The sequence below is a fragment of the Salvelinus alpinus genome, chromosome 11 (genome assembly GCF_045679555.1).
Source record: "Salvelinus alpinus chromosome 11, SLU_Salpinus.1, whole genome shotgun sequence".
NCBI lineage: Eukaryota > Metazoa > Chordata > Actinopteri > Salmoniformes > Salmonidae > Salvelinus > Salvelinus alpinus.
In genome coordinates this window covers 48,494,315-48,516,976 of record NC_092096.1, presented here as the reverse complement: position 1 = coordinate 48,516,976, position 22,662 = coordinate 48,494,315, and the positions used below count along the sequence as shown (strand labels likewise).

General features: G+C 42.2%; 1 protein-coding gene across 1 annotated transcript; it reads left to right on the top strand.

The window, feature by feature from the left end:
* Nucleotides 1-545: 545 nt before the first annotated feature.
* On the top strand, nucleotides 546-18,888 carry vbp1 (von Hippel-Lindau binding protein 1). Its single transcript, XM_071333319.1, has 6 exons — nucleotides 546-707; nucleotides 1,038-1,162; nucleotides 1,493-1,559; nucleotides 2,340-2,438; nucleotides 17,072-17,210; nucleotides 17,858-18,888. Exons 1-6 carry the CDS (start codon nucleotides 627-629, stop codon nucleotides 17,932-17,934), a joined length of 588 nt encoding a protein of 195 aa, XP_071189420.1. The 5' UTR covers nucleotides 546-626; the 3' UTR covers nucleotides 17,935-18,888.
* Nucleotides 18,889-22,662: the final 3,774 nt, after the last annotated feature.

Sequence of the window (22,662 nt, the reverse complement as noted above, 5' to 3'; positions counted from 1 at the left end):
GATCGGAAGAACAAGCATGAGTCTTGTAGAATGTAAAAGTCTGCATTAAACCGTTTGCAATACACGAAAATAGCCTTACGTTTGAGTAAATGACGAATACCACTGAGATGAATTTAACAAAGAGATAGACATAAACTTCCACCAAAAACCTTGTTATGCTAATATAAGCGTTTCCTAAGGATATGTAAGTCAAAAGGATTTCCATCCCATTAATAACACCTCCAAAAAAAACCTAAGAAATACTGGTCACAAAGTTACCAAATGATTCTTACTCCCACAAGGGGGAGACATTGTGTAGACCTTACAATAAGCGGTTATTCGCCAATAGTTAGTGTTAAGTTTACCAGTTTTCATGTCAGCCTTTTCTCATTCAAGTGTTTGAGTAAATTCTTTACAATAAAAGGCTGCTTTTCACCTGGCAATTGTGCAGAGTTTAGGCCTACCAGTTTTGTCCGAGTTAGACTTTGGCTCTCTCTCGAATGTTAAGATTTGGCCGCATTTCTTTCCCATTTATGACCACTCTTACACCGACAAGGACTCGTCTCAAGCGTTCAAGACTGGCAAGTTCTTCAGTCGGTAACGCCCAACTTCTACGTAACGAAGGAGGGAGTTGAGTATTTTCCAAGATGGCGACGACCATAGACAGCTGCAATGCCGTACAGGCGACAAAGAAAAAACATCTCGGAATCCCCGAAGCAATATTTGTGGTGTGTAAAATATGAATGATATACATTGTGGCCATTATACTATATGAAATAACACTCTCGAATGTGTAATTGATGCTGTCCAGCCTCTAGGCTAGCCTGTCACGAATGTTAGCTAGCTATGTTCATTCACATCCTTTTAGGGAAATGACGCCTAGAAAGCCTATTAGGCCTAGCTAACTATCTATCGAATGTATATTGTCATCCAAATGCAATGAAACGGCTTTCTTCAGCAATCTTGTGTGCTCACAATAAGTTTACTATACTGTGTGAATGACTCGTCTGAAAGCTAACGCGTAACCTAGCTAGTTAACGTTATGTCAACCGTTGTAGGAGGATGTCGAGTCGTTTATGAAGCAACCAGGGAACGACACTGCAGACGCCGTCTTGAGAAAACTGGATGAGCAGTATCAGAAATATAAATACATGGAGCTCAACCTGGCCCAGAAGAAACAAAGGTAACTAATATACAGCATAAGTTATTAACGGTAACTAGTCAAATGTCAAAACAGAGAAATGCTTGATTTAGTTTGCCTGGCATGTTATTGTGGGATTGCACGTGTTGGACTATTCCATTGGTTCTATTGTATCAAATTTAGCTACTACTATTCACAGAAGAGAGGAATTTGCCAATCTACAAACTCGTAAACTAGTGTGCTATTGTGTTGTCTTCTGGGGTGATATCATTAGCTTTATTTAGCTGATAGGATGACCCTGCGTTTTTGATGGATAAATATGTGATAGTGTTATAGTTCTGCTTCTATGGTGTTTCTCTCTGCTGTGCCCAGGTTGAAAAGCCAGATCCCACAGATCAAGCAGACTTTAGAAATCCTACGACACATGCAGAAGAAGAAGGTAAACAGCATTCAGTGCACTCCTCTTATACCCTTTTCATAGACAGGCAAAGATCCCACAAGTTTACCATGCCTGCTTCTTTTTACCTACTTTTTGGTATATCTGAGTGGGGTAGGGGGTAAAAAACATAGCCAATTAAAAGCCACCTAAAGACCTAGTCATGATTCCTGCATTTTCACAGACGCTGTAACCAAAATAGGGGCGGCAGGTAGCCTAGTGGTTAGAGCGTTGGACTAGTAACTGAAAGGTTGCAAGATCGAATCCCCGAGCTGACAAGGTAAAAATCTGTCATTCTGCCCCTGAACAAGGCACTTAACCCACTGTTCCTAGGCCGTCATTGAAAATAAGGATCTGTTCTTAACTGACTTGCCTAGTTAAATAAAGGTTTAAAAAAATTACCTGTATCAGGTCTGTAAATAGATCTCAGATTTTTTGCAAGTAAATACATTTCCGTTGTTTGATACCTCTCTAATTTGTAATGCAAACACCCCCCATGGTTTAACACCTTTTACTCCTCTTAATTTGCCAGTTACCCACTAATATGTATAAGAGTGGTAGATAAGGTGCTGTATGAAATGGGGTCATATAAACATTGCCTTATATTTTTTACAGGTAATATACCACATCTTCTGTCTGAAATGGATATTACAGTGATTACATCCTTGCAGGACAATTTGATCACTATAAGCTGTTGATCACTAACTGCATTCACGATCAGCGGAGTGCACCGTATGTGGTGTTGAGTTGCTTTGTTTGCTTTCCAAATCCCTCACCCTATAGGAAACCACAGACCCTATGGAGACACACTTCCTATTGGCTGACAATGTTTACTGCAAGGCTTCAGTCCCGCCCACCGACAAAGTTTGCCTCTGGTTAGGGGTGAGTACTACTACATGTCGTGTTCCTAAGTAACATTGTTTGGTATTATCTGATCACCTGTTCCCTATTTATGGAGCCCACTCCTTATCCATGAGGTTAGCCCAATATTAGACCTCTGATTATTACTTAATTAATGAGTCTAGGTCTAAGGGCATTCCATAGCGACATCGTGTGAGTTAAGTCGTGGTCAAATGACAGTACCTGCTTGCAACATCCATAAAATTGTGGAGTGTTTCAATTGAAGAATTGCCGATTGTATCACTGAGCAGTGAACAAGAAACTATTAAATCCACCTTTAAGATGCTACCCCCCTCCCCAAATCAAAATCTAATATGGATGTCAATGCTTTCTTCTGGCTTTGCGTCATTACGTTTCCTCTACTTCCCGTCTGCGGTAGCATGGTACCCATGTTGCGAAGCTGATTAGCTAGACAAACAGGTGTGAAACAAGAACTGGTGTGCGTGCAAAGTGAGGAAAACATGGACTCCATGTTTGGTTTTGGTTGATGAATTGAGGCTGTTCTGAGGGCTAAAGGGGGGGTTTACTCTGTTTGGTATACTCAGTGTATATCTACAGGCTATATTGAGGTTTTTCTTTAATTATTTTAGGCTATCTGGCATTAGTGCGTAATCCAAAAGATTTGGTGACGTGGTAGAAGAGGATCATGGCAGTACCGGCTATGTTATGTGTGATGGCTGTGAGGCGCTAATAGGATTGGGCGACGTCTGAAATGACGCATCGTCCCATCAACCTGTCCAAACATCGTTGATATAAGATTGTATCATCTCTATTTTTTGTTTTATCTGGGGCAGGGGGTGGAGCGCGTTGACTAGCAGACATCTGTGGCATTGTGTTGTGACAACTGCAGAGTTGCCTTTTATTGTCCCCAGCACAAGGTGGACCTGTGTAATGATCATGCTGTTTAATCAGCTTCTTGATATGCCACACCTGTCAGGTTGATGAATTATCTTGGTAAAGGAGAAATGCTCACTAAAAGGTATTTAAACACATTTATGCACAATTTTAGCGAAATAAGCTTTGGCATCATTTCAGCTCATGAAGTATGGAACTGACACTTTACATGTTGTGTTTATATTTTTGTTCAGTATAATTTGGAAATTATGCACAAAAAATCTTTCCCATTTTATTTGTTACTGCATTTTCTCCCCAGTCCCTAAACATCTTGCTCCACAAAAGAAGCAGAGATAACAGATAACTTACTAATGTCAACTAGATTGAAGCATTCTTTCTGGTGAGCAAGGGTTTATTTGGTCTTCTAGGGCTACACATCTGTTTATAGACAAGTTGATTAACAAGTAGCCTAACGAAATGTCGGAAATGATAAGCAGAAACATATTTAAATCAGGCAAAAAAATATCCGTCATCCACTGTCCAATTTTTTTGGCTAGGGCTTCCCGAGTGGCGCAGTGGTTTAAGTTACTGCAGTGCTTGAGGCGTCACTACAGACCTGAGTAAAAATCCAAGGCTGTGTCGCAGCCGGCCGCGACCGGGAGACCCATGAGGCGGCGCACAATTGGCCCAGCGTTGTCCGGGTTAGGGGAGGGTTTGGCCAGCCGTGAGGTCTTAGTCCCATCGCGCTCTAGCGACTCCTTGTGGCAGGCCGGGCGCATGCACGTTGACTTCGGTCGGCAGTTGTAATGTGTTTCCTCCGACACATTGGTTTCAAGATTAAGCGAACAGGGTCGTGTTTTGAACGGCGCATGGCTCTCGACCTTCGCCTCTCCTGAGTCCGTACGGCAGTTGCAGCGATGGGACAAGACTGTAACTACCAATTGGATATCACGAAATTGGTGCGAAAAAGTCTGACAGCTTATTTTCTATATTAGCGGGTCGGGTGCGGTCCTCCAGATTTTCACTTATCACATATAGTCGGGCAGTTTCAGATGTGTTATTAGTAGGGATGCACAATATATCGGAATTGGCCGATATTAGCTAAAAATGCCAACATCTGGTATCAGCCAATGTCTAGTTTAACGCTGATGGGCAAAACCGATGTCAAAGCTGACGTGCATACCTATATAACATAGGTACATGATGTAATGGCGTCACGTAAAATTTTGCGCCATACGTGCACCACAGCTTTCCTAAACTAGCCCACAATGTCTGCTGTGTGGATCGAGCAGTCATTTGAAAGAGTAACAAGAGTAACAACATTTCAGCGAGACAACTCGGGCGAAATCCATTAGTCTAGATAATGGATTTCATTGCCCTTGACAATCAACCGTTCTCTGTCGTGGGTGATGTTGGCCTTCGCCGACTGGTCGAGCACCTGTTAACACTACCAAGTGCGCTATTTTTCCATTGTTGCCCTACCGGAGTTACACAGTAATAGCGTCACTGCCATTAGCTTCACGACATGCATACTATGGAACACCATTTGGGTCGTTGCGTGTCAAAGATACAGTAGCACTGTCAAAGCTGTACAAAAAAAGTCTGCAAACCTCGGCCACGAACGATGTGTTTACAATACCGCGTTGGTAATAAAGCATAATTTGTTTGACCGTAACTTTTGGGGTAGCTAACTTTAGCTTGGTACCTAGCTAACACCAATACAACCAGCCTGAAAACAATGACCAGTAGAAACTGCAGTCATTTTCATTATTCTTAGCAATGATTTAGGAATTCTTGTAAGTATTAGCTAGGTTGCCACTTGTTGTTCGCCTATTGAACATGAACTTCAGTTAATGAAAATAAATAGCTAGTCAGCTACTTAATCCTGTTTCCCAAAGCTAATGTTATAAGCAGCCAGCTAGCTTCATCTGGCTAGTGAGGCTAGACCGGAACGGGTTATATGTTGTGAAGCTAGCCACAATACGATTAGGTACAATAGTGGAATTTGAGGGTTGCCTTCAAAATAAAAGTATGTCATTGACAGTGATGCAAATGAATACAAATAGTAGAATTATGCCATACTTTTATTTTGAAGGCTAACCGCAAAGTCCACTGTTGTGGCTAATCCTTATTGTGGCTAGCTTCACAGATGGTCTGACCACCATTTAATCAAACAAGAACTGTCTTATAAATTCGAGTTATTTTAGTAGATGACACCTAACTATATAGCTACTGAAACAGATTGTTCTTCCCCAAAAACATAGCAAAACGACATTGTTTGCACCCATGAGCTAGCTAGCTTTTTTTTTATGACCAGCACTTTAGGTGCGCGAGACAACTTTACCAGCATCATAGCATACGTATTGATGAGTCGTTGTGACATATGAAATACGAGTGATGGTGTAATCAATGTGTAATAACTACGTAAAAAATGAATGAACGCGTTAAATTGTGACGTGCAGTCTTATTCAGGTCATGATTGGTCAACAAGCTTATTTGACACTTCAAATAGTGTTAAATAGTATAGTTTTTGACACGCGAAGACACAAACGCCATTCCATAGAAATACTGGTTGAGAATGAAACAACTAAACAGCACAGCAAGTAAGTGAAAGAAATAGGTTTTGATTATGTTTTACTGGTAATGGGGACATACATAAATGCCAACAAAATAACTTTTTGGTCAACAAAACAACTTTTTGTAACCTTTATTTAACTAGGCAAGTCAGTCAGGAACAAATTATTATTTACAATGACGGCCAACCCCGGCCAAATCCGGACAACGCTGGGCCAATTGTGCGCCGCCCTATGGGACTCCCAATCATGACCGGATGTGATACAGCCTGGATTCAAACCAGGGACTGTAGTGACGCCTCTTGCACTGAGATGCAGTGCCTTAGACCGATGTGTCCATGTGTGTGTGATCACTATTTAACTGTACTAGAATGCTTAAAAGGCCGCTAAAATGTTTAATATCGGTAATCGGTATCAGTTTTTGGGGCAAGGAAAATATCGGTATCGGACAAAAATGTAATATCGGTGCATCACTAGTTATTAACAATTGCGGGTGGACAAACAGCTGACCCGCCCATCACTACTGTATACACATTAATACACAATCATGGAAAACACACTCCTCTGTAAAAAGATCCTCAATCAGCCTTTTGAATTGCCCAAGAGCATGGATGGGAAACTACAGTCAAACTTTTGCCCCCGCCCCAGCTAACACCCCTGACTCCAATAATCAACTAATCATTATCTTCAGTTTAGCATGCAATTACACTGCATTTATTTACATACAGTACCAGTCAAAAGTTTGGACACCTACTCATTCAATGGTTTTTCTTTATTTTTACTATTTTCTACATTGTAGAAGAATAGTGAAGACATCAAAACTATGAAATAACAAATATGGAATCATGTAGTAACAAAAACGTGTGAAACAAATCCAAATATTTTTTATATTTTGCCTTTTTCAAAGTAGCCACCCTTTGCCTCGACAACTTTGCACACGCTTGTCATTCTCTCAACCAGCTTCACCTGGAATGATTTTCCAACAGTCTTGAAGGAGTTCACACATATGCTGAGCACTTGTTGGCTGCTTTTCCTTCACTCTGCGGTCCAACTCATCCCAAACCATCTCAACTGGGTTGAGGTCGGGTGATTGTGGAGGTCAGGTCATCTGATGCAGCACTCCATCACTTTCCTTCTCGGTAAAATAGCCCTTACACAGCCTGGAGGTGTGTTGGGTCATTGTCCTGTTGAAAAACAAATTATGGTCCCACTAAGCGCAAACCAGATGGGATGGCGTATCGCTGCAGAATGTTGTGGTAGCCATGCTGGTTAAGTGTGCTTTGATTTCTAAATAGATCTGTGTCACCAGCAAAGCACCATCACACCACCTCCTCCATGCTTCACGATGGGAACCACACATGAGGAGACCATCCGTTCACCTACTCTGCGTCTCACAAAGACACGGTGGTTGGAACCAAGAATCTCAAATTTGGAGTCGTCAGATCAAAGGACAGATTTACACCGGTCTAATGTCCATTGCGCGTGTTTCTTGGCCCAAGCAAGTTTCTTCTTCTTATTGGTGTCCTTTAGTAGTTGTTTCTTTGCAGCAATTTGACCATGAAGGCCTGATTCACGCAGTCTCCTCTGAACAGTGGATGTTGAGATGTCTGTTACTTGAACTCTGTGAAGCATTTATTTGGGCTCCAATTTCTGGTGCTGGTAACTCTAATGAACGTACCCTCTGTAGCAGAGGTAACTTTGGTTATTCCTTTCCTGTGGCGGTCCTCATGAGAGCTAGTTTCATCATAGCGCTTGATGGTTTTTGCAACTGCAATTGAAGAAACTTTCAAAGTTATTGAAATTTTCCGGGTTGACTGACCTTCATGTCTTTTAGGAATGATGAACTTTCGTTTCTCTTTGCTTATTTGAGCTGTTCTTGCCATAATATGGACTTGGTATTTTACCAAATCTTCTGTATACCACCCCTACCTTGTCACAACACAACTGATTGGCTCAAACGCATTAAGAAGGAAATACATTCCACAAATATACTTTTAACAAGGCACACCTGTTAATTGAAATGCATTCCAGGTGACTACCTCATGAAGCTGGTTGAGAGAATGCCAAGAGTTGTCAAAGCTGTCATCAAGGCAAAGGCTTGGCTACTGAAGAATCTCAAATATAAAATATATTTTAATTTAACTTTTTTTGGTTACTACATGATTCCATATGTGTTATTTCATAGTTTATTCTACAATGTAGAAAATAAAGAAAAACACTTGAATGAGTAGGTGTCAACTTTTGACTGGTACTGTATATGTTTAAATATTTTGAATTTAATTAAAAATATTTGTTACATGCAGTCATTTGGTTCAACCATAATGCATAATAAGCATCATCAACAGGTGGAAACATATTGGGTGTACGCTGATAAGCTGTAGGAAGAATACATTAATTTACAAGACCTGTTCACAGAAAATATAATTGGTCATAAGAAGGGCCTGAGATCAAAGTCAATATTTAGACCACTAGGGGTTAATGTTTCTCTGTAGTAGTAGGATCGAGGGCTGGGCGATATGGCCAAAATATCATATGGTATTTTTGACTGTATTTTATGTTTTTGTTTACTATTAGTAGTGCGTGACCCTAGGGTGGAAACGTGTGTGTATATATATATGTGTGTTATTTCAAAGGGACTTTCTCCATTCAAATTGTTTTATACTGTTCAATTCAACTTCAAACTAAAATAATTTCCTTCATTTCCCGCTATTTCTGCATTTCCTGCACTCATTTGAGATGATTTCCACACTGCCACAATATGGGCAAAAATACTAGGCCTTGTGTTTAACCAAATGTTGCAATTGCATTTAGATCAAAACACTTGGGTGAACTTTTGTAATCATGGCAATATAATGTTTATTATAATTCTATAGTTAGAATATAAATAATAGTGAGCACTTTGAATACAGTGTTTGACATAACAAAGAATGAAAATGCCATGGACGAGTTATTGTGACATGTGACATTGTAGGAACCAAAGTGATGTTTCCTATGGGACCCTATAATATTTGGCTACATTAAATCTTTATTCATATAGCCAACATATTCATGCTTCGCCTATTCCTCTTTGATTTAAAATATATTGTTGCACAAACAACATGCAACATAGCTAGCCAGCTAACTAGCGATTAGCATTAGTGGCTAACACGATTTAGCTTAACTTGCTAAGAAAATACAAACTAGCTATTTGCAGATGTAAGAAATGCAAACTAATATTGTACTTATAGAACGCTTGGGGATTTATATGAAGATCAAAGTGGATACAACATTGTTGCATGTGCTGCATTGACCATGCAGACTGAACGAACGTGTCTCGTGGCCAAGCAGCAACAACATGCGCTCCTTGAGTGAAAGGGGGTGGGACTAGGTCTGTGTGGAAAGTGGCATGGCGAGAGCAGAGTAGCCAAGTAAACTATAAAAATGGACGTTTACACACGCGTATCACATTTCACAAACCAAACATTAAAATACCGTTATAGAAGGTAAAGTAAAAACCCTAACTGGGCCGTGAATAAATACCGGTGTATATAGTAAAATACGGGTATACTGCCCAGCCCTAGTAGGAACTCAATGTTACCTCCTCTCCTTGGTAGAGCATCATGCTCAATGCCTGTATTTTAGAGAGGAGAAAGAGGATGGTTAGCTTCAATAAAGTGTGTTGCTACTGGATAGTCAGTGTTCTCACCTGATTGAGCTGAGGTGTTCAGCTATGCGTTTTAACTGTCTTTTCGTTTGTCCTATGTAGGCTTTCCCACATGTGCAGATGAGAGAGATTACTCCCTTTGTCTTGCTTGAGATGATACCCATAACAGGGTTTTTTCGACCTGTATGTGGGTGTCTGAAGAACAATGTTTATTTTTATTGCTATTGCGCATGAGCCATATTTGTAGTTCCCATTTGGAATGGGTGTCAAGTGTCTGAATGGGCTCAGGGGTTAGGTCAGATCTCACTAAGCTATCCCCAATATTGCGACCACGCTTATAGACCACCAGTGGGGGTTCCTTGAAGAGGTGTGCAATGTTTTGGTTGAATTGCAGAATAAGCCAGTGCTTTTTCAGGGTTGCTTTCATTTTCTCCCAACACTTTGTGTACTTAGTGCAAAACACTGTTGTTTTTCTTTTTTTGTTTAGGCTACAAGGACAAAACTCAAAATGCTGCAGTGATGAAAATATCTCAAAAACCAAGAGAGGAATTGATAAAAAACTAAACCAAAGAAGAAAAACAACGCAAGCCAAAGTGATTTATAGGATATTTATTTTGTCCGGATATTTTCTACCTGCACTCTGCAATGTTTTTAGGTGTTGGCTTTATGTAGGCTATTTTTCCGTAGTTGGCAGTGGTTTATTTTCATTTAGATTTGGATATAATTTTGCTTAACCACATGACAATGATTTTGCGATATGAAGACATTTTAAATGAAACTGTTCCACTAAAATGTGCATATGAAAATCATACCTGGCACACAGATCAGTAGAAATGGTAGGGATAACTTGGCATTCCACATGACTCCTCGTGTAGCCTATTACCGGCAACTTCAGGAGAGTAATGTCAGAATCTGTGAAAGCCAGCAGGAGTGGGAGGAGAATGGTTGGGTCAAGTTAAGTTTTTTTCTTCTGTTTATCTAGATCTCTGGCTCCCTCTTGAGTCATTATTATTATTATTAAGCTTACTGTTATTTCATCAAACAGTAAGCTTAAAGCATCAGACAAGCTGAATGCATATAGTAGATTTAATTAAAACACATGTTTGTGTATGTGTGTATATATCGGAAAATACACGTTTAAAAATGTCGACCAGGGCCTCCCGAGCGGCGCAGCGGTTTAAGGCCCTGCATCGCAGTGCTAGAGGCACACTACAGACTCAGGTTTGATCCCGGATTGTATCACTACCTGCCGTGATCGTGAGTCCAATAGGGGGGCGCACAATTGGCACAGTGTCGTCCGGGTTAGGGGAGGTTTTGGCAGGGGGTGCTTTACTTGGCTCATCGCGCTCTATTGACTCTTTGTGGTGGGCCGGGCGCCTGCAGGCTGACCTCGGTCGTCAGTTGACGACACATTGGTGCCGCTGGCTTCCGGGTTAAGCTGGTGGGTGTTAACCTCTTATGGCTGAGATCGGCTAAGATCCCGTTAACGGGATCGATTTGGCAACAGCCAGTGAAAGTGCAGGGTGCCAAATTCAAACAACAGAAATCTCATAATTAAAATTCCTCAAACATACAAGTATTTCACACCATTTTAAAGATAAACTTGTTGTTAATCTCACCACAGTGTCCGATTTTCAAAAAGGCTTTACGACGAAAGCACACCAAACGATTATGTTAGTGTAACGGATGTGAAATGGCTAGCTAGTTAGCGGGTACGCACTAATAGCGTTTCAATCAGTTACGTCACTTGCTCTGAAACCTAGAAGTAGTGGTTCCCCTTGCTCTGCAAGGGCCGCGGCTTTTGTGGAGCGCTGGGTAACGACGCTTCGTGGGTGACTGTTGTTGATGTGTGCAGAGGGTCCCTGGTTCGCGCCCGTGTCGGGGCGAGGGGACGGTCTAAAGTTATACTGTTACATTGATGCTGTTGACCCGGATCACTGGTTGCTGCGGAAAAGGAGGAGGTTGAAAGGGGGGTGAGTGTAACTGATGTGAAATGGCTAGCTAGTTAGCGGGTACGCGCTAATAGCGTTTCAATCAGTTACGTCACTTGCTCTGAAACCTAGAAGTAGTGTTTCCCCTTGCTCTGCAAGGGCCGCGGCTTTTGTGGAGCGATGGGTAACGACGCTTCGTGGGTGACTGTTGTTGATGTGTGCAGAGGGTCCCTGGTTCGCGCCCGAGGTCGGGGCGAGGAGACGGTTTAAAGTTATACTGTTACATTAGGTCAGTACCTAGTCACAGAAAAACACAGCCATTTTTCCAGCCAAAGAGAGGAGTCACAAAAAGCAGAAATAAAGATAAAATTAATCACTAACCTTTGATGATCTTCATCAATGACACTCATAGGACTTCATGTTACACAATACATGCATGTTTTGTTCGACAAAGTTCATATTTATATCCAAAAATCTCAGTTTACATTGGCGCGTTATGTTCAGTAGTTCCAAAACATCCAGTGAAAACATCCACATCAATTTACAGAAATACTCATAATAAACATTGATAAAAGATACAACTGTTATGCATGGAATTTTAGATCCACTTCTCCTTAATGCAACCGCTGTGTCAGATTTCAAAGAAACTTTACGGAAAAAGCACACCATGCAATAATCTGAGTACGGCGCTCAGACAACAAAACACGCGATACAGATATCCGCCATGTTGTGGAGTCAACAGAAGTCAGAAATAACATTTATAAATATTCACTTACCTTTGATGATCTTCATCAGAATGCACTCCCAGGAATCCCAGTTCCACAATACATTTTTGATTTGTTCGATTATGTCCATCATTTATGTCCAAATACCTCCTTTTTGTTTGCGCGTTTAGTACATAACCCAAACTCACGACGCGCGGGCAATTCCAGGCGAAAGTTCAGACAAAGTCAAATTACATGTCAAACGAAGTATAGAATCAATCTTTAGGATGTTTTTAACATAAATCTTCAATAATGTTTCAACCGGAGAATTCCTTTGTCTGTAGAAATGCAATGGAACAAAGCTAACTCTCACGTGAGCGCGGATGATCAGCTCATGCCACTCTGGCAGAGCCCTGACTCATTCAGCTCTCATTAGCCCCAACTTCACAGTAGAATTCTCAAACAAGGTTTTAAAGACTGTTGACATCTAGTGGAAGCCTTAGGAAGTGCAACATGACCCCATAGACACTATATTGGATAGGCAAACCTACAACCCTCAGATTTCCCACTTCCTGGTTGGATTTTTTCTCAGGGTTTTGCCTGCCATATGAGTTCTGTTATACTCACAGACTCACATACTAATAATATGCATATATTAGCAACTGGGCCTGAGTAGCAGGCAGTTTACTCTGGGCACCTTATTCATCCAAGCTACTCAATACTGCCCCCAGCCATAAGAAGTTAAGAAGCGCGGTTTGGCGTGTCATGTTTTAGAGGACGTATGGCTCGACCCTTGCCTCCCGAGCCCGTTGGGGAGTTGCAGCGATGAGACAAGGCAAAAAGGGGGTAAAATACAAAAAATCTATATGTTGACCAATTGATTGGTCGAAAGAACATACTACTTTCGGTTGACCAAGATATATATACATATATATATTTTTAGAAGGGGACAGCCCTAGGTCCCATGTTTCATGAGCTGAAATAAAAGATCCCAGAAATGTTCCATATGCAGAAAAAGCTTATTTCGCTCACATTTTGTGCACACATGTTTACATTCCTGTTAATGAGCATTTCTCATTTGCCAAGAGAATCCATCCACCTGACAGGTGTGGCATATCAAGAATTTGATTAAACTTCATGATCATTACTAGGGTTGCACATTTTGGGGAATATTCAGAGGTAGAAACTTTCTGTGGAAATTAATGGGAATAGATGCAAATTAATATTGCTACCATTTAAATGTAATGTTTTTTGCATTGGATATATTTACCATATCATATGGATACAGAAACATAAACTTTTTACCTTATCATAAGTAGACATGCAAATTATTAAATCCTTCCAATAGAATAAAAAATAAAAAAAATTGTTACAAATTGAACTTTAATTAAATGAGTTGACTCTTCACATGGGATGATTTCACTGAACAACAAAAGAAAGGGAATATTGAATGATCCCCAGTGATCCATTGCATCTCCCAAAAATGTTTTCAACATACATCTGGGGAAAAAATAGTCTAGAAACTAAAGGTTTCTTAGGTTGTCTTCCTCCCTGGACTGTCTCAATGTCCACGTCTTGAACATCAGACTCTGAGGCCTCATCTTCACTGTCACTTTCCAACCTTGTTGAAAAAGCCAAAAAAATTCCCAGATGGCCACCAATTTTTCAACCCTTGTATTGATCAGCCTGTTGCGTGCTTTGGTGTGTGTGTTCCCAAACAAGGATCAGTTGCGCTCTGAGGAGGCTGATGTTGGTGGGATTTGGAGGATGATGGAGGCAACAGGGGAAAGATCCACAAAGTCCCTTCTACCAGGTGGCTGATGAGATATGCTGGCACGGCTACCCTATTGCATCTCCATCCCAAAGCCCTTGCTTGGATGTATACTTCGCCAGACTGCCAAGAACCTTGCCCTCATCCAAGCCAAGGTGGCGAGACACCGTAGTGATGACACCATAGGCCTTGTTGATCTCTGCAGCATACTTAGGGTCCAACATGTACGCTGCGGTGTGTATGGGCTTCAGGCAGAGGTCTTCATGCTTTTTGATGTGTTTCAGAACTACAGTTTCCTCTGCTTGGAGCAACAGTGAAGTGGGCAGGGCAGTACAGTTTTCTTCTCTTACATCTGCAAGCAGAGTCTGAACATCAGACAGGATAGCATTGTCTCCCTCAATCAATACAATGGCTACTGCTATAGGTTTCAGGAGTTTCAGGCTGCTTACCACTCTCTCCCAAAATACATCATCCAGGAGGATCCTCTTGATTGGGCTGTCCATATCGGCAGACTGTGATATGGCCATTTCTTGGAGAGACTCCTTTCCCTTCAGGAGACAAACATGTCAGGAGACAAACATTCAACAAGTCAAACATGATGACAACACCACCGCCAACGGGTGTTGCTGGGCAGCTTCAATGTGGTGCTCTTATTCTTCTCACTTTGCTTGGTGAGGTAGATTGCTGCTATAACTTGATGACCCTTCACATACCTAACCATTTCCTTGTTTCTCTTGTAGAGTGTATCCATTGTTTTCAGTGACATGATGTCCTTGAGGAGCAGATTCAATGCATGAACAGCACAGCCAATGGGTGTGATGTGAGGGTAGGACTCCTCCACTTTAGACCAAGCAGCCTTCATGTTTGCAGCATTGTCTCTCACCCTTGCAAATACCTTCTTGATGACTGCCTTCAGCTCATCTGCAATGTAGAGACCGGTGTGTCTGTTGTCCCTTGTGTCTATGTTCTTGTAGAATACTGGTTGAGGGGTGGAGATGATGTAGTTAATTATTCCTTGCCCACGGACATTCGACCACACATCAGAGATTATTGCAATACAGTCTGCTTTCTCTATGATTTGCTTGACCTTCACTTGAACTCTGCTGAACTCTGCATCTAGCAAATGAGTAGATAAAGCATGTTTGGTTGGAGGGGTGTATGCTGGGGGAAGAACATTCAGAAATCTCTTCCAATACACATTGCCTGTGAGCATCAGAGGTGAACCAGTTGCATACACAGCTCTAGCAATACATTCATCAGCATTTCTCTGACTACATTCCTCCATTGAGTCAAAAAACTTCTGATTCCAGGAGGACCATGATTTGTTGCTATCGAAAAGGTGTGTGATTCATCATTTTCACCTCGAAATAGAAGGTATTTTGTCAGAGGTTACTTGTGAATGCTGAGGGGACTTTATGCACTTGGCCAGATGATTCATTGTCTTTGTTTTATTCTTCACATATGATTTGGCACAGTATTTGCAAATGTATACAGCTTTTCCTTCTATATTAGTTGCATTGAAATGTCTCCACACAGATAGTGCCGTAGCATTTTCCTGTAAAGATTAGAAAACAATTTGTAAAAAAAACAAATACAATTCCATGTACTGATAAATAGTTAAGCAGTTAGATTAAACAACTCCTTTGTAAGAAATGTTTTTAAATGAAACATGTATGGAAACAGGTGAATTAACACTCCTCAGTTAGCAGGCTCATGCAAGCTGAAACCCACATGGTAGCAAAAATTAACTAGCAGAAATTGTTAACAAGTTAGAAATGATTTAAACACACTTTGTGGAGGCTACTATTTACTAGTTAACAAAAAAGCATGTATGTCATATAAAATATATTCACCCCACCCAGTATTGTAATCAAAACTTACCAGAAAGCACGTTGGCTCAGACAGTGTAGTACTGTGTTGCAATTCCATTGAATTGGGGATAGTTTAACCAAAATATGCCACAGGACCTAGAATTTCCTTATGTGTATCCCACAAAAAAAGGTTCACTGTTATAAGCAAAATTCCAAAATCCATGGGAAATTTCCCAGAAAGTTTCAGGCCCTTTGCAACCCTAATCATTACACAGGTGCACCTTGTGCTGGGGACAATAGACCACTCTGCAGTTGTCACACAACACAATGCCACGGATGTCTCAGATACCTTTTTTTTTTTTTTAGTATCTGTGACCAATTTACGCATATCTGTATTTCCAGTCATGTGAAATCCATAGATTAGGGCCTAATTTATTTATTTAAATTGACAGATTTAGTTATGAACTGTCACAAGCCGGCTCATAGCCTGTGACAAAAATGAGGGGACGCAAACAACAGGTATAGGCCAATTTAAAAGTGTTCTTTATTCTACAACAAACTATTAACTTAAACTAAGAAAAAGGAATGAGGTGTGGAAGTATCATAATGTAAGGTGTATGTAAAGTGCATGGATGCGTGAATATGTGTGTGTGAACATGACTGAATGAAAACTAGGCAAAACGACAAAGGAACAAACAAATCATGAGCATACCTGGAGGAGCAGAGAGAGAGCGAGAGAAGTGATTAGTGACAGCTTTAATACCCTGAGCCCAGGTGGCTCCAATCACTAACGACCCTCCTCTGCCTGCAGGAGGAACCGCCCCCTGCACTGCAGAGGAGGAGCCGTGACATGAACTGTAACTCAGTAAAATCTTTGAAACTGTTGCATTTAAATGTTTTGTTCAGTGTAGTTGAATCTGCTGTGTGTGCTAGGGATGGGGGGGAAGTGTGACACCATTCCGGCCCCACGGGACTGGAGTTGCCCATCCCTGCCCTAGAGGCATCAATTCATCCAATTTTAGAAATCTCTGGAGATTTTTCTACATGTAAAGTACTAAAAAACTAAAAGCGTATTTACCTAACTCAGTGGAGATCTCCTGAGTCAGCAGAGATATCCCTGGGACCTGGTATATCATACGTCTCTAAGTTAACAATAAGTAAGATACGGTTTACTTTAATATCATTCACTCTTAACCTCCCACTCTGTTTTCATCTCCGCCTCTCCTCTTCCAGGCCAATGTGACGTTGGAGGACGACATAGAATAAAAGCAAGCACTACTGAAGTTTACTGTTTATATATTGCTCACTCACTTTTCCTCGCTTCCCTCCATCCCCTCTCCTCTACCAGGCCAATGTGATGTTGGAGTACGACATCGACGAAGCCCAGTCTCTGCTGGAGAAGAATCTGGCGACCGCATCACGCAACCTGGACTCCCTGGAAGAAGACCTGGACTTCCTGCGAGACCAGTTTACCACCACCGAAGTCAGTATCCTTATGCTTAAATATAGGCCCAGGGACTAGCATTTAACAGGCCTGGATGCTGGAGAAAAATCTGTGATACGATGTTTGAATCAGGGATGTGTAACTCTGGACATTAATACATAAAGTGTCAGGTGCCCCCCCCCCCCCCCCCCCCTCCCCGTCCATTCATTATAATCTAAAAGGCAAAACTGATCCTAGATCAACACTTCTATTCGGACAGACTATAGGGTAATAGGCCCAGGTTTTTGGGAGCTGAAATGTCTGCTTGTTTTAACATTATCACAGTTTTATGGTCTGGTAGGGCTGAGGTGATTGCTGCAGGCGTTTGACAGGTGACAGCTGTGGCAGACGGTTGTTTCAAAGCATGGAATGCAAGTCTGTGTTCAGTAGGCACGAACCAGAGGAAAACAACACATTGAAACTGATGAGGTACATACTTAACGTTGGCAATTTGATCTTGTTCAAACTGTTGGGGTAAGTACTGTTGTTTTGATAGACTGTTAAAGATCGTGTTGGGTGCTCTAACAACTAAATTAGAGATGCCGCATGGCGTGCAAGCACAAGGCGTGGTACTCTCCGTATGAAAGTACTAGACAACTTCACTTTCATAGACTGAGATGTGTGTCATCCTTAACCCATTTCCCCTCTCAGACATGGCACGAGTCTACAACTGGGACGTAAAGAGAAGGAGCAAGGACAACCTCCTCAAATCAGTCGAGAAGTCTTAAGAAATAGGGATGTCCTCCCGCCCCTGCAACCCACCCAAACTCCATGTCTATGTTCACATCTCTAGTCTCTACAGTACAAATCTGCATCCTGTTCCCTATATAGTGCACAATTTTTAACATCAAAGGTAGTGCACTGTATCGGGATAGGATGCCATTTGGGACAAAGGCCAAGCTTTATTCTATTGATTTGTTACTTTTTAAAATTATTTTTTCAAGTAAAAAAAGACAAAACAGAAGTTACTACAGCAGTTTTTTTTGTATAATGTTACTACTATTATTAAGCACTCATATTTTTTGACCACCTGCGACTCTAGGTTTTCACTGTCCTCCACTTTCTCCTCCTCCTCACTGTTTTGTCTTTTTCTTTGATTATTTTTCAATCTGTTATTGACAATAATCTTCACTCGGTACTAGTTTGGGAACTTGGTTTGCTTTCGGAACACCCTGCGCTACTACCCATAATCCTCGCTGAGCAGGAAATGGCAGTGAGGAGGAGAAACAGCTCACCAGTCAAAGCGGAAACCTTCCTCTGATGTGATTTCATGAGTGTGTGATGTCAAAATGAATCCTTCTGAATCCGGTGCATTCCGGATTCTGAATGTTCAGACGGTTGTTCCATGCCCCCTCTTTCCTCTCCTCTGTTCTGTCCCTTACTCCCTGCATGAGCCTGAAATGGTGCCCTATTCTCTATATGGTGCACTACTTTTTACCGAAAGCCTACGGGCCTTGGTCAAAAGTAGTGCACTATATATAGGGAGTAGGGTGCCATTTTAGACAACTTCTCAGCTTTCTTGTCGCTCTTCTGCTACCACCTGCCTGTTTTGTTTATTTTATCTTCCTCCTGTCTTGTTTGCTCCTCTGTCCACTTCCTCAATGTATTTATTCGTCACGTTGTATCCATTAAGACACTTGAGTGATAAAAATAAATGACAAAAAATAAACTTTTCATGGTGATCATGTGTGGGTGACATGAAACATGCGTGCTCAGACATTTTACTCTCACTTCACCTCACAGGCAGGGTGGTAGTCTGGCTAAAGCTGCAACTTCATTTGGCAGTATTTTCCAGTGTTTTAGATTTGATATCAAATGTTTGATATGAGGAGACAGTACAGAATGTCACCTCATATCGTCGCTGCACAGCTATTTTCAGGTCTCTCCAGAGATGTTCGATCGCGTTCAAGTCCGGGCTCTGGCTGGGCCACTCAAGGACATGCAGAGACTTGTCCCAAAGCCATTCCTGCGTTGTCTTGTTGGAACATGGACCTTTGTCCCAGAGGTCCTGAGCACTCTGGAGCAAGTTGTCATCAATGATCTCTGTACTGTGCTCCGTTCATCTTTGCCTGGATCCTGACAAGTCTCCCAGTCCCTGCCTCTGAGAAACATCCCCACAGCATGATGCTGCCACCACGCTTCACCGTAGGGATGGTGCCAGGTTTCCTCCAGACATGACGCTTGGCTTTCAGGGCAAAGAGTTCAATCTTGGTTTCATCAGACCAGAGAATCTTGTTTCTCATGGTCTTGAGAGTCTTTAGGTGCATTTTGGGAACACACCCGCACAGTAAATATAATGTACCTTTTACTGAGGTGTGGCTTCCGTCTGGCCACTCTACCATAAAGGCCTAATTGGTGGAGTGCTGTGGAGATCGTTGTCCTTCTGGAAGGTTCTCCCATCTCCACAGAGGAACTCTGGAGCTCTGTCAGAGTGACCATCAGGTTATTGGTCACTGACCAAGGCCCTTCTCCACCGATTGCTCAGTTTGATCAGGGGGCAAGCTTTAGGAAGAGTCTTGGTGGTTCCAAACTTATAGCATTTAGGAATGATGGAGGCCACTGTGTTCTTGTGGACCTTCAATGCTGCAGAAATGTTTTGGTACCCTAGCCCCAGATCTGTGCCTCGACACAATCCTGTCTCGGGGCTCTATGGACAATTCCTTTGACCTCATTGCCTGGTTTGTATAGACAGGTGTGTGCCTTTCCAAATCATGTCCAATCAATTGAATTTACCACAGGTGGATTCCAATCAAGTTGTAGAAACAGCTCAAGGATGATCAATGGAAACAGGAAGCACCTGAGCTAAATTGAATCTCATAGCAAAAGGTCTGAATACTTATGTAAATATGTTTTTGTTTTTTTTAACATCGATTTGAAAACATTTATAAAACTATTCGCTTTGTCATTATGGGGTATTGTGTGTAGATTGCTGAGGAAATTGTTCTATTTCATCGATTTTAAAATAAGGCTCTAACGTAACAAAATGTGGAAAAAGCCACGGGGTCTGAATACTTTCCTTAGGCACTATGTAATCATGGAAGCATCCACATTAATGCAGAAGTATGTAGTAAACATATATTCTTCACAATAAAATGTACTACAAAATGACTAAATTATTTACAATTCATTTCTATTGGGCACAACAATCTAAAACAACCAAAACTAATTGCAAATGCTGTCATTATATGAGATGGCTGCCATTATACGGCCCCTTAACCAATTGTGCTATTGTGTGCTTTTTTTCACATTATTTGTAACTTCTTTTCTACATAATGCTTCTGCCATTGTCACTTATGACCGAAAATACCTTCTAGATATCTGGACAGCGATTTACTCACCCGTACTGGAAGATTTTTTTCTTCGGACGTGAAGGATTTACTAAAGACACCCGACAAGGCCCTGATCCCCGTCATTCGCAGGAGAAAGAGACGCAGGAGAAAGAGACTGAGATATCGGGGACGTAGGTCTGGGTGCCTTGTAAGGATCAAAGGGCGAGTGGGTAATCTGTCTTTACCATCGGTCCTATTAGTCAACGTACAATCATTGGATAATATAATAGATGAACTACGAGCACGTATATCCAACCAACGGGACACGTAATAAAAACTGTACTGTCTTATGTTTCACCGATTCGTGGCTGAACGACGACATGAATAAGATACAGCTGGTGGGTTTTGCGCTTTTTCGGCAGGATAGAACAGCGGCCTCTGGTAAGACAAGGGGTGGCTGTCTATGTATATTTGTAAACAGCTGGTGCACGAAATCTGCCTCTTTCAAGGAGTGGGACTCTAACCCGGAAGCTTAAGAAATCCTGCTATGACCTCCAACGAACCATCAAACAGGCAAAGCATCAATACAGGACTAAGATTGAATTGTACTACAGTGGCGCCGATGCTCGTTGGATGTGGCAGAGCTTGCAAACTATTACAGACTACAAAGGGAAGCACAGCCACGAGCTGCCCAGTGACACGAGCCTACCAGACGAGCTAAATCACTTCTATCGCTTCGAGGCAAGTAACACTGAAACATGCATGAAAGCATCAGCTGTTCTGGATGACAGTGATCACTCTCTCCGTAGCCGATGTTAGTAAGACCTTTAAACAGGTCAACATTCGCAGGGCCAGACGATTACCAGGACGTGTACTCCGAGCATGTGCTGACCAACTGGCAAGTGTCTTCACTGACATTTTCAACCTGTCCCTGACTAAGTCTGTAATACCAACATGTTTCAGCAGACCACCGTAGTCCCTGTCCCAAGAACACAAAGGTAACCTGCCTAAATGACTACCGACTCGCAGCACTCACCTCTGTAGCCATGAAGTTCTTTGAAAGGCTGGTCAAGGCTCACATCAACACCATTATCCCAGAAACCCTAAACCCACTCCAATTTGCATACCGCCCAACAGATCCATAGATGATGCAATCTCTATTGCACTCCACACTGCCCGTTCCCAAGTGGACAAAAGGAACACCCATGTGAGAATGCTATTCATTGACTGCAGCTCAGCGTTCAACACCATAGTGCCCACTAAGCTCATCACTAAGCTAAGGACCCTGGGACTAAACACCTCCCTCTGCAACTGGATCCTGGACTTCCTGACGGGCTGTCCCCAGGTGGTAAGGGTAGGTAACAACACATCTGCCATGCTGATCCTCAACAAGGGGGCACCTCAGTGGTGCGTGCTCAGTCCCCTCCTGTACTCCCTGTTCACTGCACGGCCAGGCACGACTCCAACACCATCATTAAGTTTGCCGATGACACCAGTGGTAGGCCTGATCACCGACAACGATGAGACAGCCTATAGGGAGGAGGTCAGAGATCTGGCCGTGTGGTGCCAGGCCAACAACCTCTCCCTCAACGTGATCAAGACAAAGGAGATGTTTGTGGACTACAGGAAAAGGAGGACCGAGCACTCCCCCATTCTCATCGACGGGGCTGTAGTGGAGCAGGTTGAGAGCTTCAAGTTCCTTGGAGTCCACATCACCAACAAATTATAATGGTCCAAACACACCAAGACAGTTGTGAAGAGGGCAAAACAAAGCCTATTCCCCCTCAGGAGACTGAAAAGTTTTGGCATGGGTCCTCAGATCCTCAAAATGTTATACGGCTGCAACACCGAGAGCATCCTGACTGGTTGCATCACTGCCTGTTATGGCAACTGCTCGGTCTCCAACCGCAAGGTACTACAGAGGGTAGTGTGTACGGCCCAGTACATCACTGAGGCCAAGCTTCCTGCCATCCAGGACCTCTATACCAGGCGGTGTCAGAGGAAGGCCCTAAAAATTGTCAGACTCCAGCCACCCTAGTCAAAGACTGTTCTCTCTGCTACCGCACGGAAGGTGGTACCAGAGCGCCAAGTCTAGGTCCAAGAGGCTTCTTAACAGCTTATATCCCCAAGCCATAAGACTCCTGAACAGCTAATAAAATGGCTACCCAGACTATTTGCATTGCCCCC